The following is a 22867-nucleotide window of genomic DNA, read 5'->3' as shown; positions in this document are numbered from 1 at the left end:
CACCCCAAATCTAGTGTGTGGCACTGATCTATATACCATATAGATCATATTTGATCACATTCTGGTTTTCCTTTTGTTGTTGTTGTTCTGTTTTGTTTGTTTTTGTTTTTATCTTTCTTTTTTTTTTTTTTCTTTTTTCTTTTTTCTCTCTTTCCCTTTCTTATCCCACTGCTTCAGGTCTTTTCTGATTTGTTTAGAGTATATTTTCTGGGGACGTGGTTACTCTGCTAGCATTTTGTTCTCTCATTAATCTATTCTCCTCTGCACAAAATGACAAGACGGAAAAAATCACCTCAACAAAAAGAACAAGAGGTAGTACCGACTGCCAGGGACCTACTCAATACGGACATTAGTACGATGTCAGATCTAGAGTGCAGAATCATCACTTTAAAGATACTAGCTGGGCTTGAAAAAAATATGGAAGTTATTAGAGAAACCCTTTCTGGAGAAGTAAAAGAGCTAAAATCCAACCAAGTAGAAATCAAAAAGGCTATTAATGAGGTGCAATAAAAAATGGGGGCGCTAACGGCTAGAATAAATGAGGCAGAAGAGAGAATCAGTAATATAGAAGATGAAATGATGGAAAATAAAGAAGCTGAGAAAAAGAGATAAACAACTACTGGATCACGAGGGCAGAATTCGAGAGATAAGCGATACCATAAGACGAAACAACATTAGAATAACTGGGATCCCAGAAGAAGAAGAAAGAGAAAGAGGGCCAGAAGGTATAATGGAGCAAATTATAGCAGAGAACTTCCCTAATTTGGGGAAAGAAACAGGCATGAAAATCCAGGAAGCACAGAGAACTCCTCTCAAAATCAATAAAAATAGGTCAACTCCCCGACATCTAATAGTAAAACTTACGAGTCTCATAGACAAAGAGAAAATCCTGAAAGCAGCTCGGGAGAAGAGATATGTAACCTACAATGGTAGAAACATTAGATTGGCAACAGACCTATCCACAGAGACCTGGCAGGCCAGAAAGGACTGGCAGGATATATTCAGAGCACTAAATGAGAAAAATATGCAGCCAAGAATACTCTATCCAGCTAGGCTGTCATTGAAAATTGAAGGAGAGATAAAAAGCTTCCAGGACAAACAAAAACTAAAGGAATTTGCAAACACAAAACCAGCCCTACAGGAAATCTTGAAAGGGGTCCTTTAAGCAAAGAGAGCCTAAAAGCAACATAGACCAGAAAGGAACACAGACAATATACGGTAACAGTCACCTTACAGGCAATACAATGGCACTAAATTCCTATCTTTCAATAGTTACCCTGAATGTAAATGGGCTAAATGCCCCAATCAAAAGACACAGGCTAACAGACTAGATTAAAAAAGAAGACCCATCAATATGCTGTCTTCAAGAGACTCATTTTAGAACCAAAGACACCCCCAGATTGAAAGTGAGGGGGTGGAAAACCATTTACCATGCTAATGGACACCAAAAGAAAGCTGGGGTGGCAATCCTTATATCAGACAAATTCGATTTTAAACCAAAGACTGTAATAAGAGATGAGGAAGGACACTATATCATACTTAAAGGATCTATCCAACAAGAAGATCTAACAATTGTAAATATCTGTGCCCCTAACATGGGAGCAGCCAATTATATAAGGCAATTAATAACAAAAGCAAAGAAACACATCGACAACAATACAATAATAGTGGGGGACTTTAACATCCCCCTCACTCAAATGGACAGATCGTCTAAGTAAAAGATCAACAAGGAAATAAAGACTTTAAATGACACACTGGACCAAATGGACTTCACAGACATATTCAGAACATTCCACCCCAAAGCAACAGAATACACATTCTTCTCTAGTGCCCATGGAACATTCTCCAGAATAGATCACATCCTAGGTCATAAATCAGGTCTCAACTGGTACCAAAAGATTGGGATCATTCCCTGCCTATTTTCAGACCACAATGCTTTGAAACTAGAACTCAATCACAAGAGGAAAGTCGGAAAGAACTCAAATACATGGAGGCTAAGGACCATCCTACTGAAGAATGAATGGGTCAACCAGGAAATTAAAGAAGAATTAAAAAAATACATGGAAACCAATGAAAATGAAAACACAACTGTTCAAAATCTTTGGGATGCAGCAAAGGCAGTCCTAAGAGGAAAGTATATAGCAACACAAGCCTTTCTCAAGAAACAAGAAAGGTCTCAAGTACACAACCTAACCCTACACCTAAAGGAGCTGGAGAAAGAACAGCAAGTAAAGCCTAAACCCAGCAGGAGAAGAGAAATAATAAAGATCAGAGCAGAAATCAATGAAATAGAAACTAAAAGAACAGTAGAACAGATCAACGAAACTAGGAGCTGGTTCTTTGAAAGAATTAACAAGATTGATAAACCCCTGGCCAGACTTATCAAAAAGAGAAGAGAAATGACCCAAATCAACAAAATCATGAATGAAAGAGATCACAACCAACACCAAAGAAATACAAACAATTATAAGAACATATTATGAGCAACTCTATGCCAGCAAATTAGATAACCTGGAAGAGATGGATGCATTCCTAGAGATGTATCAACTACCAAAACTGAACCAGGATGAAATAGAAAACCTGAACAGACCTATAACCACTAAGGAAATTGAAGCAGTCATCAAAAATCTCCCAAAAAACAAAAGCCCAGGGCCAGATGGCTTCCCAGGGGAATTCTACCAAACCTTTCAAGAAGAATTAATACCTATTCTTCTGAAACTGTTCCAAAAAATAGAAACGGAAGGAAAACTTCCAAACTCATTTTATGAGGCCAGCATTACCTTGATCCCAAAACCAGACAAAGACCCCAACAAAAAGGAGAATTACAGACCAATATCCCTGATGAACATGGATGCAAAAATTCTCACCAAAATACTAGCCAATAGGATCCAACAGTACATTAAAAGGATTATTCACCATGACCAAGTGGGATTTATCCTTGGGCTGCAAGGTTGGTTCAACATCCGCAAATCAATCAATGTGATACAATACATTAACAAAAGAAAGAACAAGAATCATATGATCCTCTCAATAGATGCAGAAAAAGCTTCTGACAAAGTACAGCATCCTTTCTTGATCAAAACTCTTCAGAGTATAGGGATCGAGGGTACATACCTCAATATCATAAACGCCATCTATGAAAAACCTACAGTGAATATCATTCTCAATGGGGAAAAACTGAGAGCTTTCCCCCTAAGGTCAGGAACGCGGCAGGGATGTCCACTATCACCACTGCTATTCAACATAGTATTGGAAGTCCTAGCCACAGCAATCAGACAACAAAAAGAAATCAAAGGCATCCAAATTGGCAAAGAAGAAGTCAAACTCTCACTCTTTGCAGATGATATGATCCTTTATGTGGAAAACCCAAAAGATTCCACCCCAAAACTGCTAGAACTCATACAGGAATTCAGTAAAGTGGCAGGATATAAAATCAATGTACAGAAGTCAGTGGCTTTCCTATACACCAACAAGACAGAAGAAAGAGAAATTAAGGAGTCGATCCCATTTACAATTGCACCCAAAACCATAAGATACCTAGGAATAAATCTAACCAAAGAGACAAAGGATCTATACTCAGAAAACTATAAAATACTCATGAAAGAAATTGAGGAAGACACAAAGAAATGGAAAAACGTTCCATGCTCATGGATTGGAAGAACAAATATTGTGAAGATGTCAATGCTACCTAGAGCAATCTACACATTCAATGCAATCCCCATCAAAAAACCATCCACTTTTTTCAAAGAAATGGAACAAATAATCCTAAAATTTGTATGGAACCAGAAAAGACCCCACATAGCCAGAGGAATATTGAAAAAGAAAAGCAAAGCCGGCGGCATCACAATTCCAGACTTCAAGCTCTATTACAAAGCTGTCATCATCAAGACGGCATGGTACTGGCACAAAAACAGACACATAGATCAGTGGAACAGAATAGAGAGCCCAGAAATGGACCCTCAACTCTATGGTTAACTCATCTTTGACAAAGCAGGAAAGAATGTCCAATGGAAAAAAGACAGTCTCTTCAACAAATGGTGTTGGGAAAATTGGATAGCCACATGCAGAAGAATGAAACTGGACCATTTCCTTACACCACACACAAAAATAGACTCCAAATGGTTGAAAGACCTCAATGTGAGACAGGAGTCCATCCAAATCCTAAAGGAGAACACAGGCAGCAACCTCTTTGACCTCAGCCGAAGCAACTTCTTCCTAGAAACATCGCCAAAGGCAAGGGAAGCAAGGGCAAAAATGAACTATTGGGGCTTTAGTAAAATAAAAAGCTTTTGCAAAGCAAAGGAAACAGTCAACAAAACCAAAAGACAACCGACAGAATGGGAGAAGATATTTGCAAATGACATATCAGATAAAGGGCTAGTATCCAAAATCTATAAAGAACTCATCAAACTCAACACCCAAAGAACAAAGAATCCAATCAAGAAATGGGCAGAAGACATGAACAGACATTTTTCCAAAAAAGACATCCAAATGGCCAACAGACACATGAAAAAGTGCTCAATATCGCTCAGCATCAGGGAAATCCAAATCAAAACCTCAATGAGATACCACCTCACACCAGTCAGAATGGCTAAAATTAACAAGTCAGGAAATGACAGATGTTGGCGGGGATGCGGAGAAAGGGGAACCCTCCTACACTGTTGGTGGGAATGCAAGCTGGTGCAGCCACTCTGGAAAACTGTATGGAGGTTCCTCAAAAAGTTGAAAATAGAGCTACCCTATGATCCAGCAATTGCACTACTGGGTATTTACCCCAAAGATACAAAAGTAGGGATCCGAAGGGGTACGTGCACCCCGATGTTTATAGCAGCAATGTCCACAATAGCCAAACTGTGGAAAGAGCCAAGATGTCCATCGACAGATGACTGGATAAAGAAGATGTGGTATATATATACAATGGAATATTATGCAGCCATCAAAAGGAATGAGATCTTGCCATTTGCAACGACGTGGATGGAACTGGAGGGTATTATGTTGCGTGAAATAAGTCAAAAAGAGAAAGACATGTATCATATGATCTCACTGATATGAGGAATTCTTAATCGCAGGAATCAAATTGAGGGTTGGGAGTGGGGGGTGGGGTGGGAGGGATGGGGTGACTGGGTGATAGACACTGGGGAGGGTATGTGCTCTGATAAGCGCTGTGAATTGTGCAAGACTGTTGAATCTCAGATCTGTACCTCTGAAACAAATAATGCAATATATATTGAGAAAAAAAAAAAAGAAGAAGAAGAAGAAGAAGGTAGCGGGAGGGGAAGAATGAAGCGGGGGAAATCGGAGGGGTAGACGAAGCATGAGAGACCATGGACTCTGAAAAACAAACAGGGTTCTAGAGGGGAGGGGGGTGGGAGGATGGGTTAGCCTGGTGGTGGGTATTGAGGAGGGCACGTTCTGCATGGAGCACTGGGTGTTGTGCACAAACAATGAATCATGGAACACTTCATCTAAAACTAATGATGTAATGTATGGGGATTAACATAAGAATAAAAAAAAAAGAGATTATCTCAAACCCCCCCCCCAAAAAAAATTAAGCTATAGTAAGATTCATGATCTTTGGGAAAGAATATAAAAAGCTCTAAAAATAGAATACGTGCGAAAATATAAATGACACAAGATAGAATTTTATTAAATTGCCATTTTTAGAACTCAAGCTATGCCTCAGAATAAATACATTTCATAAAATGTGGTAGACCAAAAGAAATAATCTGCTCCCCACTACTTAAAAATATTATAACACAGAAATGATGGGGCACCTGGGTGGTTCAGTTGTTAAGCGTCTGCCTTCGGCTCAGGTCATGATCCCAGAGTCCTGGGATCGAGCCCCGCATCGGGCTCCCTGCTCTGCAGGGGAGACTGCGTCTCCCTCTCCCACTCCCCCTGCTTGTGTTCCCTCTTTCGCTGTGTCTTTCTCTGTCAAATAAATAAAATCTTTAAAAACAAGTATTATAACACAGATATGAGAATTTTTAAGGATATTCTTCCTAGAGCAAAAGGATTTAAATATATTTCCTTTGAAAAAAAGGACTAAAGCTTCATTATAATAATACAAATGTATTTTTAAATGAAAATCAAGTTTCCTTTAGAGAAATCCAATCTCATGCTCAAGAGGCTTACTTATTTCTCTACAACTCAAAAGTTTGCTTTCAAGAGCAGGGTGGATGTCAAGTTACTAATCTAAATAGATATTAATGTAAGGGTTTTCACATATTGTTTGGAAAACCAGCATTTTTCTCTAAACCCCATCCAGTACTTCAACTTTGAATCTAAAATCCAATGATATCAGTCTATTCCTGAATCAAATAAAGTTTTTCCTTAAATTCTTAAAAATATTATGAGGCATTCCCCTCTTTCAAACCTGCCTGGCGGAACAACAAATAAGATATATAGGAGGCACTTTATAGCTTTCCTTATTGCCTTCTATAAAAACTGGGGAAGGGTAGAGGCTGGAAGGGCTTGAACATGTTTTTGTTTCTCTGGAAGATGATGAGGGTATGAAAAGTGAGGGATGAGGAAGAAGTGGGGGAATGGAGAGATGAAGGTATTTGGGAAGAAAAGAAGAAGAAAAATTGGGACAAAAAGAGAAGCAGATGAAAGAAGGGAAGAAATAAAAGAATACTCAACTAAAAACAACATGGTATTTTTAGATAGCACTCTTCCATGTATTTTGAATATCACTCTCCAGAGATATGGTATACTGAAAACAATAAATTGTAGTGTAGCTCATTAACATTTAGTTTATTAACATTAATTCAATACTTTACTATATGCCAAGGGCTTATGCTAACTGCTTAAGTTAAAGGGTACGACTCCCTGGGTGTCACAGTTTCACCCAGAATAACACCGAAACAATCTGTAGTAAACGATTATTTTGACTGATATCAATCACTCCTCCATAAAACTATTCCAGCAGATTATCAACCAGAATGACTTCAGAGGAAAGCTGATTTGTAATTACTGATTTGTAGGATGGAATTTGTCATATCAAATAAAGTATGTACAAGCTGTCCCTAAATTTACAGCTGAGAGAACACAGCAGCCCAGAAGCCAGGACCTAAAGAGATTCCTGTACAAAAAATTACCAAGTGTTGAAGGGCTCCATGCCATTGTTGTGTCAGAGACAGAGTCTGTGTTATTAAAGTGGCCAATGATAATGCTCTAGAGCATGCTTTGAGACCTCGTTTCTTATCTACTTTTGCCCTTCCAACAGACCAAGGGAGCAAACTTGGACTTCCAAAAAATAAGAGTATCATGTTACTATAACACCTACCAGGTGGTTCAATTCAATCGTTTACCTTTGGTGGTGAGTTTCATAGCCAGCAGCAATGCCAATACAGGACTCATTGTTAGCCTAGAAAGGGAACTTGCTCTGTTATGAAGAATTGAGACAAATTGTGGGAGTTTCTTAATCTGGCAGTGGTTTTGATGTATACCCTTTCTCTTTATAACAGACACAATATCAATCCGGCAATCTTTAGACCACAACAATACTTGTATCCATGTACTCAAAAAAGGGCCTCTTTTCCCACCTGACACTAAAGTCTACAGATATAATTTATGGACAGATTGTTATCTTTTTTTTGTGTAGGGTCTTTTCTTAATTTAGTGAGATCTAGGGATACCACAGAAATGGTTCAGTACATCAAAGCTCCCATGGAATTAGTTCAGTCACAAATATACATGAGATTCTATTCAGTGGGTCAGAATTAAAATGGTACATATTATATAATATGTCCAGGCCTGCAGAATGAAGCAGACTCTTTTTATTGTGAATAACAATGAGGACATATTTTTCTTTATATTGTTTTATTTCTTTGCATTGAGTGTGAGGAAGATAAAATGGCTTAGTAAAAGTAACAAAATCAGTACAATCACTAACTTTTCTATGTATATATTATTTTGTAATATAAATGAATATTACTAAATGACTTGATTCTTCTCAGAGGGTGCTGCTCTTTAATGAAAATGAAAATGAAAATGATAGTTAACGTCTTTTTTCTCTGCCCTGCTTTCTATAACCAAACGGTATTTTAATGTTTGTGTGTTCTTTTTAAAAATGATTCATTATTGAATTCTGTTTCCAATATTGGTATGTCTGTAAACATGGTAGTACCAGCCATTTTTTTTCATACATGAGTATAAATAAAATAGTATTTTTTAAAGTATAGCTTGAGCACTAAAAATAAGTAAATTAATTAAAATAAAGTATGTACAGATATCACTGAAACACTATTCAAAAAATGAAAGCACCATATAAAGAACTAGCTCACTTTTTAAAATGAGTGTGTTTAGAGATTCATGAAACTCAGAGATAGCATACAATGAAGAGTTAGGCTCACTTGATGATATTTATCTGTGCTTCCCTGGTGCCTGGACTAATGCATAATGTACAAGCAGGTGCTGGAAAAATGCTTTAAAAAGATAAAAAGTTTGAGAATTCCATTATATATATGTAAGATTTTATTTATTTATTTATTTGAGAGAGCAAGCATGAGTGGGGGGTGGGGGAGAGGGGCAGTGGGAGAGGGATAAACAGACTCCCCATTGAGCAGGGAGCCCCACATGGGGCTCAATCCCAGGACTGTGGGATCATGACCTTAGCCAAAGGCAGACGCTTAACCGACTGAGCCACCCAGACACCCCTAGAATTCCATTTAAATAAAATTTTGTCAAACAGTAAATTTAAGAAAATCTGAAATGTAATACCTTTTATCAAAATAATGTCTTTTATGAAAGCATCCATTTTGAAAAATTAAACATAAGACAATGACAACTTTTAAAACCTGATAGATTATTTTAGTGCATTTTACAAAAGATTCAACTCTGCCACGGTCCCTTTCTACAGGTGTAGGATACATTTCTATTTTTATCTACTACAGTCTATGTATTACATTGTTTAAAGTGACAGATGAGAAAAATAAAGGTAATGAAATACTGTGAAACAGACACCATGCCAAAGAGAAAAGGCCATCTTCTGATAGGATGATAGCCGACCATCTGTCCCCTGCCACTCAGTGACAATTACAAATACTCCTTCAGTTTTCTGGTAGGTGGAGATGATAAATGAGGTAAAGTCTTCTTTTGCAGGTTCTGATGTTCCTTTCTGATCTGATCTGAGGTTTAACAGATGACTCAAAGAAAAGCACAGAGTTCAACGAGCTTATTAATTTATCATGCTGTGAAGATGGAGAAAGGTCTGAGCTCAATAGTGCAAAAGGAAATGGTTCAGTTATACTGAACCAAGTCTCGTAATGAAATCTATTTTCTGAGAATTCTCAGATTTCAAATACAGCATGTTAGACTGCAATTAGGCTTCATCCTTAGAAATCATTTCAACAATATCCCAGTAATGATATTAGACAAATAACATCACCCTTTCAAAATCAAAGTAAAAAGAATGCTCAGAGATGGAGCCAGAACTCCTCAGTTGTGAGTGGCTTTCACAGCCCTAGGTGACAAGAGCTGGAAAGAGACAGCAGCTTCACATAAAACTCAACAGCACCAGAACAAAGATTCTCCGTAAGTCTATTTAACTTTTAAGTGTTTAAGAAAAGAATATATGCAAAAATATAAACATGTTAAAAGAAAAAGATATACTACTCTAATACTAGACAAAAGAAACCTGGCATGGCTAATTCATATTTAGACAAGGTATCAAAAATACTACTAGGAATAAATACTCCTTCAGAATAAAGAAGGTCATTTCATAATAAAGGGATCAGTTAATCAAGGGGACATAATAACCATTTGCATTTATGCCCCTAATAACACAACTTGAAACTAAATAAAGGCAAAAACTGATTGCACTGCCAAGAAAAACAGAAAAATTCACAATTAAAAGATTTCAATATCCCTTTCTCAAAAATTGATAAAACAAAAGTATGCAAAAATCAGCAGGGATCTAGTAGATGAGGAAACTTTCTGAGGTGGCAGATATGTTCATTGTCTTGATCATGGTGATAGTTTCATGGGTATGAATATGCCAAAAGTTATTAAATTGTAAACTTAAAAATAAGTGTAGTTTAATGTACGACAGGCCTCAAAGATGTTTAAAAACAGCAACAAATTTCCAATCCATATGAATCTAGGTAATGTAATATTCAGTAGAAAAGAGTTAAGTCCAAAAGATTACATACAGCAGGGTACTTTTTAACAGAGCAGGAAACAGCTAAAATAAAATTATGCTTTTTAGGAATAGACCTAGGTGCAAAAATAAAACTATGATGGGGACAAGAGCAAAAGGGAGAAGAAGGGAGAGGAAGGATAATAAAGGGACACATCAGGCAGCATTATGCAAAACTAGGTTTGCCAAATTAATACCATACAAAAATAATATTCAAGGCAGAGGCATGAAATAGGAAAGAGATGTTTCATATTCTTACAAGGTAAAATTCATCAGATAAAAATTATGTAAATAGTTATAATCCTGATGATAAAACACTGTGATATACAAAGATTTTTAAAACACAAGGAGACATACATAAATAATAATAGGATATGAACAGTCCTTCCATTTTTGAGAAAAGGATACTAGTGAGGACAAAAAATAGGTTTAAAAAAGTGAGGATATTTGCATAACAACAAGCAAATCTGATCTAATATATATACCCAAAGAGAGAGAAAACGTATTTTTTAAATTTTACAATGTATTAAGCTATAAAGAAAATCAATAAACTCTCCAAAGTAGAACCTAGATAAACCATAATTTCTGATCATAATGCAATAAAAGTTGAAACTGAAAACACAGAATACCACTCATTTTAGCATCACATATTTTAAAACTGAAGCAATGCCCAGAAGATTAGCTTGATCCCTACATAAGATCGCAGTCAAATCCATGAATCACTTCACACTTTTAAACACACATATACACTCATCCTCATAAAACAAAAGGTACTGCTATGCCTCTAACATGGGGTGAGAACCCCATGTTGGGCTCTGTGCTCAGCTGGGAGTCTGCTTGAGATTCTCTCTCCCTCTGCTTGTGCGCTGTCTCTAAAATAAAATTTTAAAAAATATTTTTTAAAAACCCTGAAATTTGAAATACTTTTAAAACCCATTAATTTAGAAACAAAATAAGCCTACTAAGAAATGTTTAAGACTTAAATGAAGAAAATGAACGGTTCACTGAACACATAAATGCAAGACATAAGTAGACAAACATGTTGCTGGATGAAAAGAAAAAATATTTAAAAGATGTCTACTCTTGCCAATTTAATCTTGACATAATTTCACTGCAATCTCAAAATCAAAAAAGAATTTTTCTTAGTTTAGCAAGTTAATTGCAAAGGTTATGTACAAAGTGAAAATGCAGAGGAACAGCCAAGATAATTTTGAAAAATAATAAAGAACACATCTACCCTATGAGGAATAGAAGCAAGAAGACAGCAAATAGTATCTACTCAATTTTTAGAGAAAATAATTATTATGCTACAAATCTACACCCAGTGAAAATATCTTTCACAAACAAAAATACTACGAACAAACAAAAACATAATTTCCTACCAGGAGATTCTCACTAACCTGAGTAGTAGGTACACAGATAGTTGTTTTATTATTATTCTACAAATAACAGGAAAAAAAGGGAAAATCCAGTATTTAATTTTTTTTAATATTTCCTTTGTTTTAAGATTTTATTTATCTATTTGAGAGAGAGAGCACAAGCGGGGAGAAAGAGAAGCAGGCTGCCCTTGGAGTGGGGAGCCTGATGTGGAGATCAATCCCAGGACCCTGGGATCATGACCTGAGCTGAAGGCAGCCGCTAAACTGACTAAACCACCCAGTCGCCCCGGAAAATCCAGTATTTGGATTAATGGCATCAAAGGATACTGCAATAAATTTAAAAGAATGATGAATTAATTGAATTAATTTTAACTGGCCAAAATATCCAAGTTCCCTATGATGGCCTTTTATGGTTGCAGACATGTTATCTAATTTAACCACGAACAAAAATCAATGGACAGAACACAGATTTTTTCAACATGGGCACATACATAATTACCACTGTTGTATGTCTTTTATTTTTTAAAAATGTTTTTGCTTTTGTCAAAGTTACCAGCAAACATATTTTACATAGTCAATGGTTCAGAGAAAGAAGTTCCCCACTGCTCTCCCCATTCCTTTCCCAAATCCAGGTGCAATGGTTTTAGGGGGTTGCTTTATCTTTCTTCTCTATATTCCTGAATATATATTGTATTGCTACTTCTTCGTTTTTCAGTTTTAAGATTATCTATTGACTTCTCACCACAGAACATACAGATTTAACTCTATTCCCTAAAACTGGCCTCACCACTCACACTTTATATACTTTGTATCCCTTCCATCTTTCCAAGTATGGAGGGACCAGAAAAGAAGTGTTACCATTTAACTACTAGGTGGCAGGAATGTGGGGTTTACTACACTCCTTTCTGATGCTGAAATACTTTGTATCTAAAAAAAAAAAATTTTTTTTGAGAGGGAGGACCAAATTTTGGGATTGTGAAAATCACAACTTTGTGATTTTCCCGATACAACAGATGTGCCTACTCTAACGATTGCAAGCAAAGTCAAATTGACAAAATAATTATTACTAAAGCTCAATTAACTCTCATCAAAGATCTGATCTATAAATATTTACTTTGGAACTAATATACTGGCCATTGAATTTCAGATAAAGAACCTAATAAGGTGTGAATTAAAATAAAAGCTTTTTTTTTTTTTTTAAGATTTATTTATTTATTTGACAGAGAGAGAGAACAAGCAGGGGGAATGGCAGGCAGAGGGAGAGGGAGAGGGAGAAGCAGGCTCCCCGATGAACAGGGAGCCCGATGCAGGGCTCGATCCCACGACTCTGGGATCATGACCTGAGCTGAAGGCAGATATTTAACCGACTGAGCCACCCATGTGCCCCAAAATAAAAGCATTTATAATCAATTATTTAGTAAGGAAAATAAGAGTTATATAAATTAGGCAGGTAAAATGCCTAATTTGTCAACTATACTTGTCAGAGCAAGAATATTCCTGCTTATAAACTCCTATTTTTTTTAAAGATTGTTTGTTTGTTTATTTATTTATTTATTTATTTATTTGAGAGAGAGAACATGACTGAGCGAGTGGGAGGAGGGCAGAAAGGGAGGGAGAAGGACAAGCTGACTCCACGCTGAGCACAGAGCCCTGCATGAGGCTTGATCTCACGACCCTGAGATCACAGCCTGAGCCAAAATGAAGAGTCAGACGCTCAAACAACTGAGCCACCCAGGCACCCTTGTTCCTGCTATAAGCTTCTATTAATAAATCCTTCATTCCCTTTATTCTTCCAACATGAAATTGTCATATTATGGATTTCAAGATTAGGTATGCATAAAAGTTCCATATAAAGAAGTACATATCACAAAACTTTAAGAGACTATTCAAGTAAAAGCAGTTTTAGTTGTATAAATTTATCTCACTGCGACCCTTTCTGATCCTCTATCAACCAACTGAAAGAGAGCAGCTGCAAAAGTCATCACAACTGCTTTGGTCTTTGAATGTTGCCCATGGCCACAAGTCTGCAACTCCTCACAAATGACACACAAGAGCCAGATGAGAATGCATTGGTGTGTAATCTGTAGATGCATACAAGTAGTCACTGTTGTAGTCATTCCCAGCTACCATGATCTTGAATAAGAGTTTAAGGAGTTTAAGGGTTTATGTCTTTTCAAAAGCAATAGTGTTTAGGTATTTAATTAACTGTGTAAAGGCAATGGGTATCAGCTACAAAAAACAGCCAAAACATGTTATTAACTTTAACACTTAAATTATCAGCTTGGAATACTCCATTCTAATTCCCAAACAGATGCAAAGAGGAAAAAATAGTCTTAATTAATGTAAGCAAACTGTAAAATTTGATAACCATAATAATGCAAAGAAAAACCCAGCATGTATTACAGTAATAGTCCAAGGACTCTTGCAGAGAAATAGGGTTGAAATGGCTTTTCATATCTGTATAGTTTAATTGTATTACGAGAGCTGTCTAGGAGTCACAAAATAGTTTTATCAAATACTAAAGAGCTTAAGTTTCTAAACTGCAGATATTTGTTACCTATTTGAAATTTCACTTTAAAATAAAGCAACTGTTTGAAAGAAAAGATTCATGGAAGAGAACATTATATAGTTGTAATTTACCAAACCAATGACACAGAATCTGAAAAAACTTTAAGAAAACTACAGTTCTTTAGGCTTCTTGTTCTAAATCACTGATTAATGATCAATATCTCCCAAACTGAATGTTTATTAAAAGAAAACCAATACAGAAAAGAGACTGTGATTATTAACAGTAAAAGTACAATGGTCATATTACATCAGAAAAAGTAGGAAAAACAGGTATTAATGGAGTAATATTTCAAAATTATGACTGTAATTATCTACTTTACCTTTCTTAGCATATGGCATTTGTCCAATACAACTCAGGTACACAGGTGGTTAGAATTTATTCTAACTAAATACAAGAAAAATACACTCTATAATAATCCAGTTTAGGTATGTAAAACAGATAATAGTAGCAAGACAATAGGTTTATAAACCAAGCTAAAAGCCTGAGATTTATAAGTTTATCTATCTTGTCCTTTTGCATGTCAATAATGAAGACTGGAGGATTCAAACTGTGGTATTTACTCCACAGTATATAGAATTCCTTTTTCCAACCTTAAGGCTTAGTTGCCTGGTTGGAATTAGGAGGAGTGGTTAAAGTAAATTTTATTTCTTGCCAGCCAAAAAAATTTGTGGAGATAAAAGGAGAAATAAATTTTTTAAATGTGTATCCTAAGGGGGACAGTGTGTTAGCTAAGTGAGAGTAATGCCAAAAGTGTAATTTTGATTCTCAAAAGAAATGATCTCTCCACCTGTCCCTGACACCAAATAGGTCCATTAATATGGCCATGCTATGCAATCAGGAAGAGACCTTGTGTTTTAGCTCTCCCAAAATGTCCTTAATTCTTATGTGGTATGAACCCTGTGGTAGAAGCCAAAAGGCCTGCCAGGGCCAGAATGAAGGTTATGGCAAAGACTCAGAGATACGTAGGCAGAGAAGACTGAGGGGTGACCTGGTCAGGAAGAGGTAAATAAATGTCTGATGCTCCACTGGAACACTAAGTGGAAAGAACAGATCAAGAGTTCACCAGCCACTTTTCAGGACTGATGGCCCAGAGAAGACTAAGTGAACAGGTAGAAAAGGGCCTCAAACTGGAAACCGGAAAAGACAAAAGACGTAGAAAGACCTCAACTTTTCCTCGTAATATGGGGTCCTATAAGCCATACTCTTCCTTTAATCCACACAGGTATAAGCAAGTGGATGGGGACCGAGGATTGTTATTCAAAAGAGGTTAGGTACAAACCAGAGAAACTGTTTAAATTATTGGGTCAAACTAAAGTTTAAAACAAATTGGTTACCTAGTTAAAAATCTTTCTTTAAATCAATGAAGAGGACTAACTCAGCTATGGATAAATAGCCAAATATTCTCTGCATGTCCCTAGTTACAATGTGAGTGAATTTACCACAAGAATTCCAAAAGTTAGAAGAAATATATGTTAACAATCAGCTATATATGTGTGTGTTATACACTGAATATATACATGTTCTCTCTCACACAATTCTCTCTCGCACATTCTCTCTCTCTCACACACACACACACAAACACACACACACACACACACACACCCCATAAAATTTTTCCCATCCTATTAAAGAGAAAATTTAGGCAATGGAAGCTATATCCTATAAGAAAGGGTAAGACATTTTTAGATAATTACCCAATCTAACTTAAAGTGTACCCAACTGAGGTACTGGGGAGAAAAAAAAGAGTAATTCTAAATGAGTTCTAGTTTGTTCATCTGACTTGATTTTCTGTTGAAAAGCAGACAAAATGCTTTCCTAACATGATTATAAAAAAGAGAACAAATACTTTTGCTTCTACATAGGTAAGCAAGGTAAGGAAACGAATCAATTAGGAATTATCTATTGTTTCCTGGACTGTCCTCAATTCTGGGAGACATCTAGGAGATTTCTTTCACCTCAACACCAGCACCCTCTGGCGAAAGAAATCAGCTTACATTTCATTGAATACAGTAACGTGTTTACAGTTTTGCTAATTTAAAATATCATTTTTTCTTTCAGTCACCTAATGTGCATAATTTTTCCACACTGAAATACTAATTTGGGATTTATAAAATCACATTTGCTTGTAAACATCCAATAAATTATAGTTAACATCCTTCATGAAACTCCTTTTTATAATCCATGCAGCAAATGAAAATAAACTTTATATAAGTACACAGGTTAACAAACAGAGCTTGTATACTTTATATGCTTTTAAAGCCAAGGAATCCTACAAAGAGAAATATATGGATTAAAAAAAAAAACCTTTTCAACTTCATTCTCTATATATAATTGTACTTCATTCAATGTCCACAAAAATCACTATTAGCTTCTTTAGATATCAGTGTGAAAACAGGATGACACAGAAATCAGAGTTTTAGTTAAAACTTATATTTTATTATTTCTTTAGCAATGTATAAAAACTAAATTTTGGAATGTATTTAAACTAGCACCCATTTGTTGTGACTTTCAAAAATTAGCTACTTTTATCATGTGGATTCTAAGATGAAGAGAAAAAAAAATAAAACATAAAACCGCTCTTTTTGTAAAGTCTCAAAAAACAAGAAAAAATCCCTTGTAAAATTACAATAAAAACACGAAACAATGTACCTTTCTTGTTGGGCAGCTACCTATTATGTTTAACAGGCTTAAAACAAAATGTGTCAAAGATCAAGAGTAAGTTATCTGATATGTCAAGTGCATAAGGTCAAAGGTACAATTTTATTAGGTCAGAGGTGGTATAAATAAAATCTTACATGTCAAAGAAGAAGGGTCACAGACAAGGTGTATATAACATAAAAACATCACAGATGACAAGTAATAACTTTAAGTAGAACAAGTATGTTTACTATACAGATACCTCCACTGATTAAAAATGAAACTTCCATATGAGTAAATACAAAATTGCTTTACTATATCACATAATTCATGCTATATTGCATGCTTGTTTTCAGGAAGAAAGGGCTATAACCAAGAATAACTACATGAATTAAGTGAGAACCTTAAGAAAATTTAATTCCTTTGAGCTGAAATAGTACACAAAATGAACACATCAACCAAATCTCAAATCACAACAGCTAAACATCAGGCTATGCTATAATAGCTACAAAAGTTGGATAATACTGCATATTTTTCTTCCAAATTGCATGAACTAAATATTCTTTCCTTCTCAACTTTTCTCACTGAAGTAAAACACATAAAATTTAGATTTCAATTTACATAATAGCAATACTCCAGAAAATGTTTAAACAATTTGTTATAAATTAAATAATGTGGTTTTTTAATTAAGAGAATTTAATTATAAATAATTTTTATAAATGGAATAATTAAATTCTAACTAATGAAAGCAATTTAAGATTTTTTCAAAGTGGCATACACATACACATGACTCTAGTTCTAAACAGCAAACTTAAATAATGAATGGGGATAATTATATGAATGATTCAAGTAAAAAAAAATCCTTACTATTCACTCTTAAAATACCAATACAATTTGAGTAAAGGACAAAAATTTATTTGAGGTAAACTAAATAGATGATTAATTACATGTTTTATTAGTGATACCTAAAGCCATTCTTATAACCTTTCAGTTCAACTCAGCTCAATGAGCTTTTACTAAATACCTTACTATGTGTCAAGCATGTCAAACAATGGATATACAGGAATTAAACATTAGGAGACTTCCAATTCCAGCCACAGTGAACTGGCTTATACTGGACTATCTTCCAACTCAAAACGTTGCACAAAATATATAAAACATCAATTTGAAGGCAATTAAAGAACAGCCAACAGAGCCAGGACTTGTGAGACCATGATCCCTAGAAGAGAGGAAGCACATGAGATGAGCTCCACATTCAGTCTGGATTTTTCCTTAAGGGCTTATGCCTATTTTTGGCACTGGAGAACAGTGCAAGCTGAAAGTAGCAGCATTACTGAGCTGAAGAGACAGAACTTGGTTTTGAGCTGCCAAAGTAATTAGAACTTGAGGGGGAAAATCCTCAAAAGGAGAAAATCACAGAGAATAACTATGTGCAATTTCCATTCAAGCATTGGTCATGTCCAGAAACTCAGGAGAAAACAGTGGCTTTGGTGCTCCTATTTCACTAAGATTTATTGATTTATTAAGAAGCAACCACAAAATTACCTGTGCTTCCTGACAGCATTCAATCCAGACCAAAGCCCCAAGTCCTTGAACTCTCCCCTCCCCAACCAAATCACCTAGCACAAGCCCAAATCCTATAAGTTCATTCTAACACCTTATTGAGAAACTCCATAACTCCCCATAGTATGTATTTTCCATTCTTTTAATAAATTAATAAAACCCAATTTTATTCAACTACAGATGTGTTCCTGATGGTCTTTGCCTAGAAAGCACTGACAAAAAGCTACAAAAAAGAATGAACTATAGCTTCATATAAACATTAAACATCAATCTCACAGAGTTAGGGATGGGTGAAAGAAACCAGACACAAAAAGTTCATATTGACTGATAACATTTAAGTAAAGCTCCAGAACAGACAAAACTAACTGATGGTGCTAGAGTCAGAGACTAGTTACCTTTTGCGGACATGTCTGGGACAGAACATGAGAGAGCCTTCTGGGGTACAAGAAATAATCTATATCTTCATGTGAGTGAAACATATGTAAATATTAATCAAACTATATACTTGAGATTTGTGTACTCTTAATATATGTTACACTGGGAAAAAAAAGAGTTAAACACACACATGCATGTATACACAGGTACTACCCTCATAGAACCACAACAACCTTTCCTGGGCATCTTAAGAGATGCTCGACAAACATGAATGTCTCATCTTTGGGTAGCTTTAGAAATTTGCTATTACAAATAGAACCAACAAATTCATAGATTAGCAATGTCATCCATGTCTAGATAACAGCTATATGTAAAATATTTATAAAAATATTCATACAAATCTAAATTCCATTATAAACAATTATAAGTAGATAAATAATGCATTTCTGAAAATTTCTAAATACTGTATTCATACAAAAGTGTCAATTTATATGACATTCATATCGTTAACTATTTTATAAGAAATGTAGAGCATCACTAAACAAATCTTTCCTTTACTATTTTTTTATTTAAATTTAATTAGTCAAAATTAGATAACATAGTATATCATTAGTTTCAGATGCACTGTTCAACAATTCATCAGTTGCGTGTAACACCCAGTGCTCACCACATCACGTGCCCTCCTTAATGCCCCTCACCCAAGGTACCCCCTCCCCCCCCCCACCCCCTCTTAAGCAACCCTCAGTTTTTTTCCCATAGCTAAGAGTCTCTCATGCTTTGTCTCCCTCTCTGACTTCTTTCCATCCAGTTTTCCCTCCCTTCCCTTATGATCCCCTGCACTGTTTCTTAGATTCCACATTTGAGTGAAACCAGATGATGATTGTCTTTCCCAATTGGTTTATTTCACTTAGCATAATACACTCCGGTTCCTTTGATATTAAAATATCAAAATACGATAACATTTTTTTGCACTAAAATTATATAACAGTATTACACTCTTATTCCTATGTTTGTTAAAATGTACACTAAAGTGACACATTTATATATTTTATTAGTTATTAAATGTTATAGTTTTAAATAATCACATATAAACATGCAATTCTTTATAATAAAAGAGAGCATACTAGATTATTCAATAAATATGTGTAAATGAATGAAAGTAAAGCTTACCACTTCTTCATCTGAAAGTTCACGCCCTTGGATGCTGCTATTCTCTCTCACAGCTTGCTGGTGTTTTTTTCCTTTAATGTGGCTAAAAAGATACACCTCTGAAGAGATCTAAAAGCATAAAATCAAAGCAATTGTAATCAACATATAATTATATCTAATTATAAATATACATATTCAAGCCAGTATGCTATATGCAAGTTGAGATCACTCTAGCCTTTTCATACTAGGCTTAGAAATATTTTCCTTAAAACACAATTCTGATAATCCCCTAGAAGATACATGGTCAAAAAAACTATGTCTTCGTGGCCAACCTTAACAGGATATCATTTCTTCTGAGTATCAAAGTTCAAGTTTCAGCACTAAAAATACTCTTTTCTTTTTTGGTCCAAGTACCCAAAAATATTGCTTGGGCTAACAATTAAGCAGGTATAGCCATTTCAGCAGCAACTGCTTGCATCAGCACTTTGCACTGCTACTCCTAAATGCCAATACTATTTTTCTAGTACTTACTTTGCATAAAAATCATGACAGAAATCCGTGGTACTCATCACATGCCTTAGTATGAATCTTAAAAGACTGGGAGAATATATTTCCATAGTTTAATAAACTTTAGTAATAAATTATATCATCACAATATTAATAATGACAACTTACCAGGACATTGCAGAGGGAACATTGCTTCTTTCTTTCATAAGGGGTCAGTTTGGGGGCATAATCAGTATTTGCATGCCTCCCACTGCTTAACTCAGCAGCTTTTTCTTTTCTTTGTTCAATCTGTTCCATGTGCCTTCGAATGCTTTCATCATGCTGTGAATGAAGTCAAAGTGTGAGAATATAAAAAATTATTCAAATTATACTGAGAACTTGAAAAAATAGTATTTCCATTAAATTTTCTAAAATAAAAGAAGAATGTCTTAATTCAGTGTTAACTTGAACACTAAGAGCAAGAATTTACATAAAGCCCTTTAATATCTCCTGCATGCACAGTAACGTCTCCTAAAGTGTGCTTCATAGAACTATACCATGGGGGATTGTTAAATGTTTTGTGGAAAAGGTTCTATCATCAAATAAATTTGAAGAACAGTAAATTAAAGCTAAACAGGTTTTTAACATGGAACTATTCTAAGCCTCTGGTATGTTTCTGTGCTCTAAGACTCAATTAAACCTAGCTATACTAAGCAACATATTACACACTTATTTGACTACAACATACTTTGGAGAAGCACTTTGGGGAATACACAATGGGAAATGTTGACCCATATGTAAAGACCAAGCTTATCCTGATAGTAGACAAACCTCATCGTGATACAGACCTCTACCCACACTAACTCCACACCACACCATTTCTGGTTGTTCTACACTTCCAGTGACTTCCCCCAAAAACAAACAAAAGAAAAACAACCAAGCTGAAAAAAAACACAATTCCAGACTTCTGACTTCATGCTCATACTTTTTCATACGACTGGAACCTACCTATTCTATCCATTAAACTCATCTCTCTTTCAACTCAGGAGTTATTCTCTAAAATGTTTCCTCTGACTTCTGAAACCCTTCATGTTAGACCAAGTGTCCTCATCTGTACTTCCATAGCACGCCAAGTATACCTCTATCCATATGGAAATTATCAGCATCTGAATCTCACACTAGTTTAAGAGTTTCTTGAAACTTAGGATCATGCCTTACTCATCTCTGTACCCCATAACTACCACAAAGCTCAATAAATTTTTGCTGCATTAAATTTAAATGAATGATAAAAGTTCTAGGACTACACAAATAATAAAATATTGTCCTCTACCTTATGAAATTTACTATCTCCATGAGGAGCCAATGTGTAAATAATTGTTACACAGTGTGACATATACTGCTAGAAACTGTATTACTAATGCTAAAGACTTTCCAGAAAATAGCAGTTAATCATAATTTCCCAAGTTACAATTGCACAACTTACAAGCACTGAAAAGCAAGTGAAACTAATTACACTAATCATCTTCTAGTTTATTTGTAAATAATTAAAAGTATGAATATCAGAAGCCAAATAGTAATGCCTTCAAGTCACTGACAAATTGGTTAGTACAAAAACAAGAAATGTTAAAATTCCTTTAATTATTCTCCACATTGTTTTATCTTATTAAAATAAATTTATTTTTTTAAAAGATTTATTTATTTATTTATTTATTTATTTATTTATTTATTTAACAGAGAGAGAGAGAGAGAGAGACAGCGAGAGGGGGAATACAAACAGGCGCCCCTCTTTATATATTTTAGATACATAGGGGGCACCTGTGTGGCTCAATCGTTAAGCGTCTGCCTTTGGCTCAGGTCATGACCCCAGGGTCCTGGGATCGAGCCCCGCGTAGGGCTTCCTGCTCTGCGGGAAGCCTGCTTCTTCCTCTCGCACTCCCCCTGCTTGTGTTCCCTCTCTTGCTGTCTCTCTCTGCCAAATAAATAAATAAAATCTTAAAAAAAAAAATTTAGTTTTTTGATAGCTGAGTTAGAAGTGATCATAACCAAATCATATGTCTCATTATCCAAATATTAAGAATTAAAATTAATTAAAATTTTTACACAATTCCATAAATAAAAAATTTAACCTCATGCTCCATTGAAAGCTCTAGAATTCCAAATTAAAATATATAATATCCTTACCTTGAGCTGAATTTTTTTCTGTAGCTCTTCCATTGCTTCTTGTTGAGCAGCTGTGAGTGCGGCCAATCGTTCTTCCCTATCTCTGTAAGAAAGACAGTAAAAATTATAAACTCAACTGCTTGGAGTAACAAATCTCATGAAGTTAAAAAATACAATTGGGATACAGAGGCTTACATATTCTAAAGGGATATTATTTTTTAAATTATTCTTTTCTGAGTGCCTAAGTCCCAAATATAATGCTCAATAAATGTTTAAGAAGCGACACAAATTCTTAGTTATAAAAATAGGTTTCTGGACCCATACCAGGTATGGGTTTAAATACTACCTCTAGAGCTCTCATTTATATACGGCATGTTGAAAACATATTTATCTCTGTTGCCTTCCAAA

General features: G+C 35.2%; 1 protein-coding gene and 1 pseudogene across 6 annotated transcripts in view; one reads left to right on the top strand and one right to left on the bottom strand.

The window, feature by feature from the left end:
• LOC118003479 overlaps positions 1–7427 on the top strand; it is a 24245-nt pseudogene extending 16818 nt beyond the window's left edge.
• Positions 1–22867, bottom strand: part of SCAPER (S-phase cyclin A associated protein in the ER) — a 486665-nt gene that overhangs the window by 265808 nt on the left and 197990 nt on the right. For all 6 annotated transcript variants that reach the window (XM_034993780.1, XM_034993784.1, XM_034993785.1 and 3 more), the window contains 3 exons: positions 22481–22562; positions 20489–20641; positions 19835–19942 (listed from right to left, as the gene is read on the bottom strand). In XM_034993780.1, the coding sequence (XP_034849671.1) occupies positions 19835–19942; positions 20489–20641; positions 22481–22562 (343 nt within the window). The remainder of the gene's footprint in view (positions 1–19834; positions 19943–20488; positions 20642–22480; positions 22563–22867) is intronic.

Source organism: Mirounga leonina, unplaced genomic scaffold (genome assembly GCF_011800145.1).
Source record: "Mirounga leonina isolate KUSES-001 unplaced genomic scaffold, KU_Mleo_1.0 Mir_91, whole genome shotgun sequence".
Taxonomy (NCBI): domain Eukaryota; kingdom Metazoa; phylum Chordata; class Mammalia; order Carnivora; family Phocidae; genus Mirounga; species Mirounga leonina.
The sequence above is the reverse complement of the archived record's forward strand: the minus strand, read 5'-3'. Positions and strand labels throughout refer to the sequence as shown.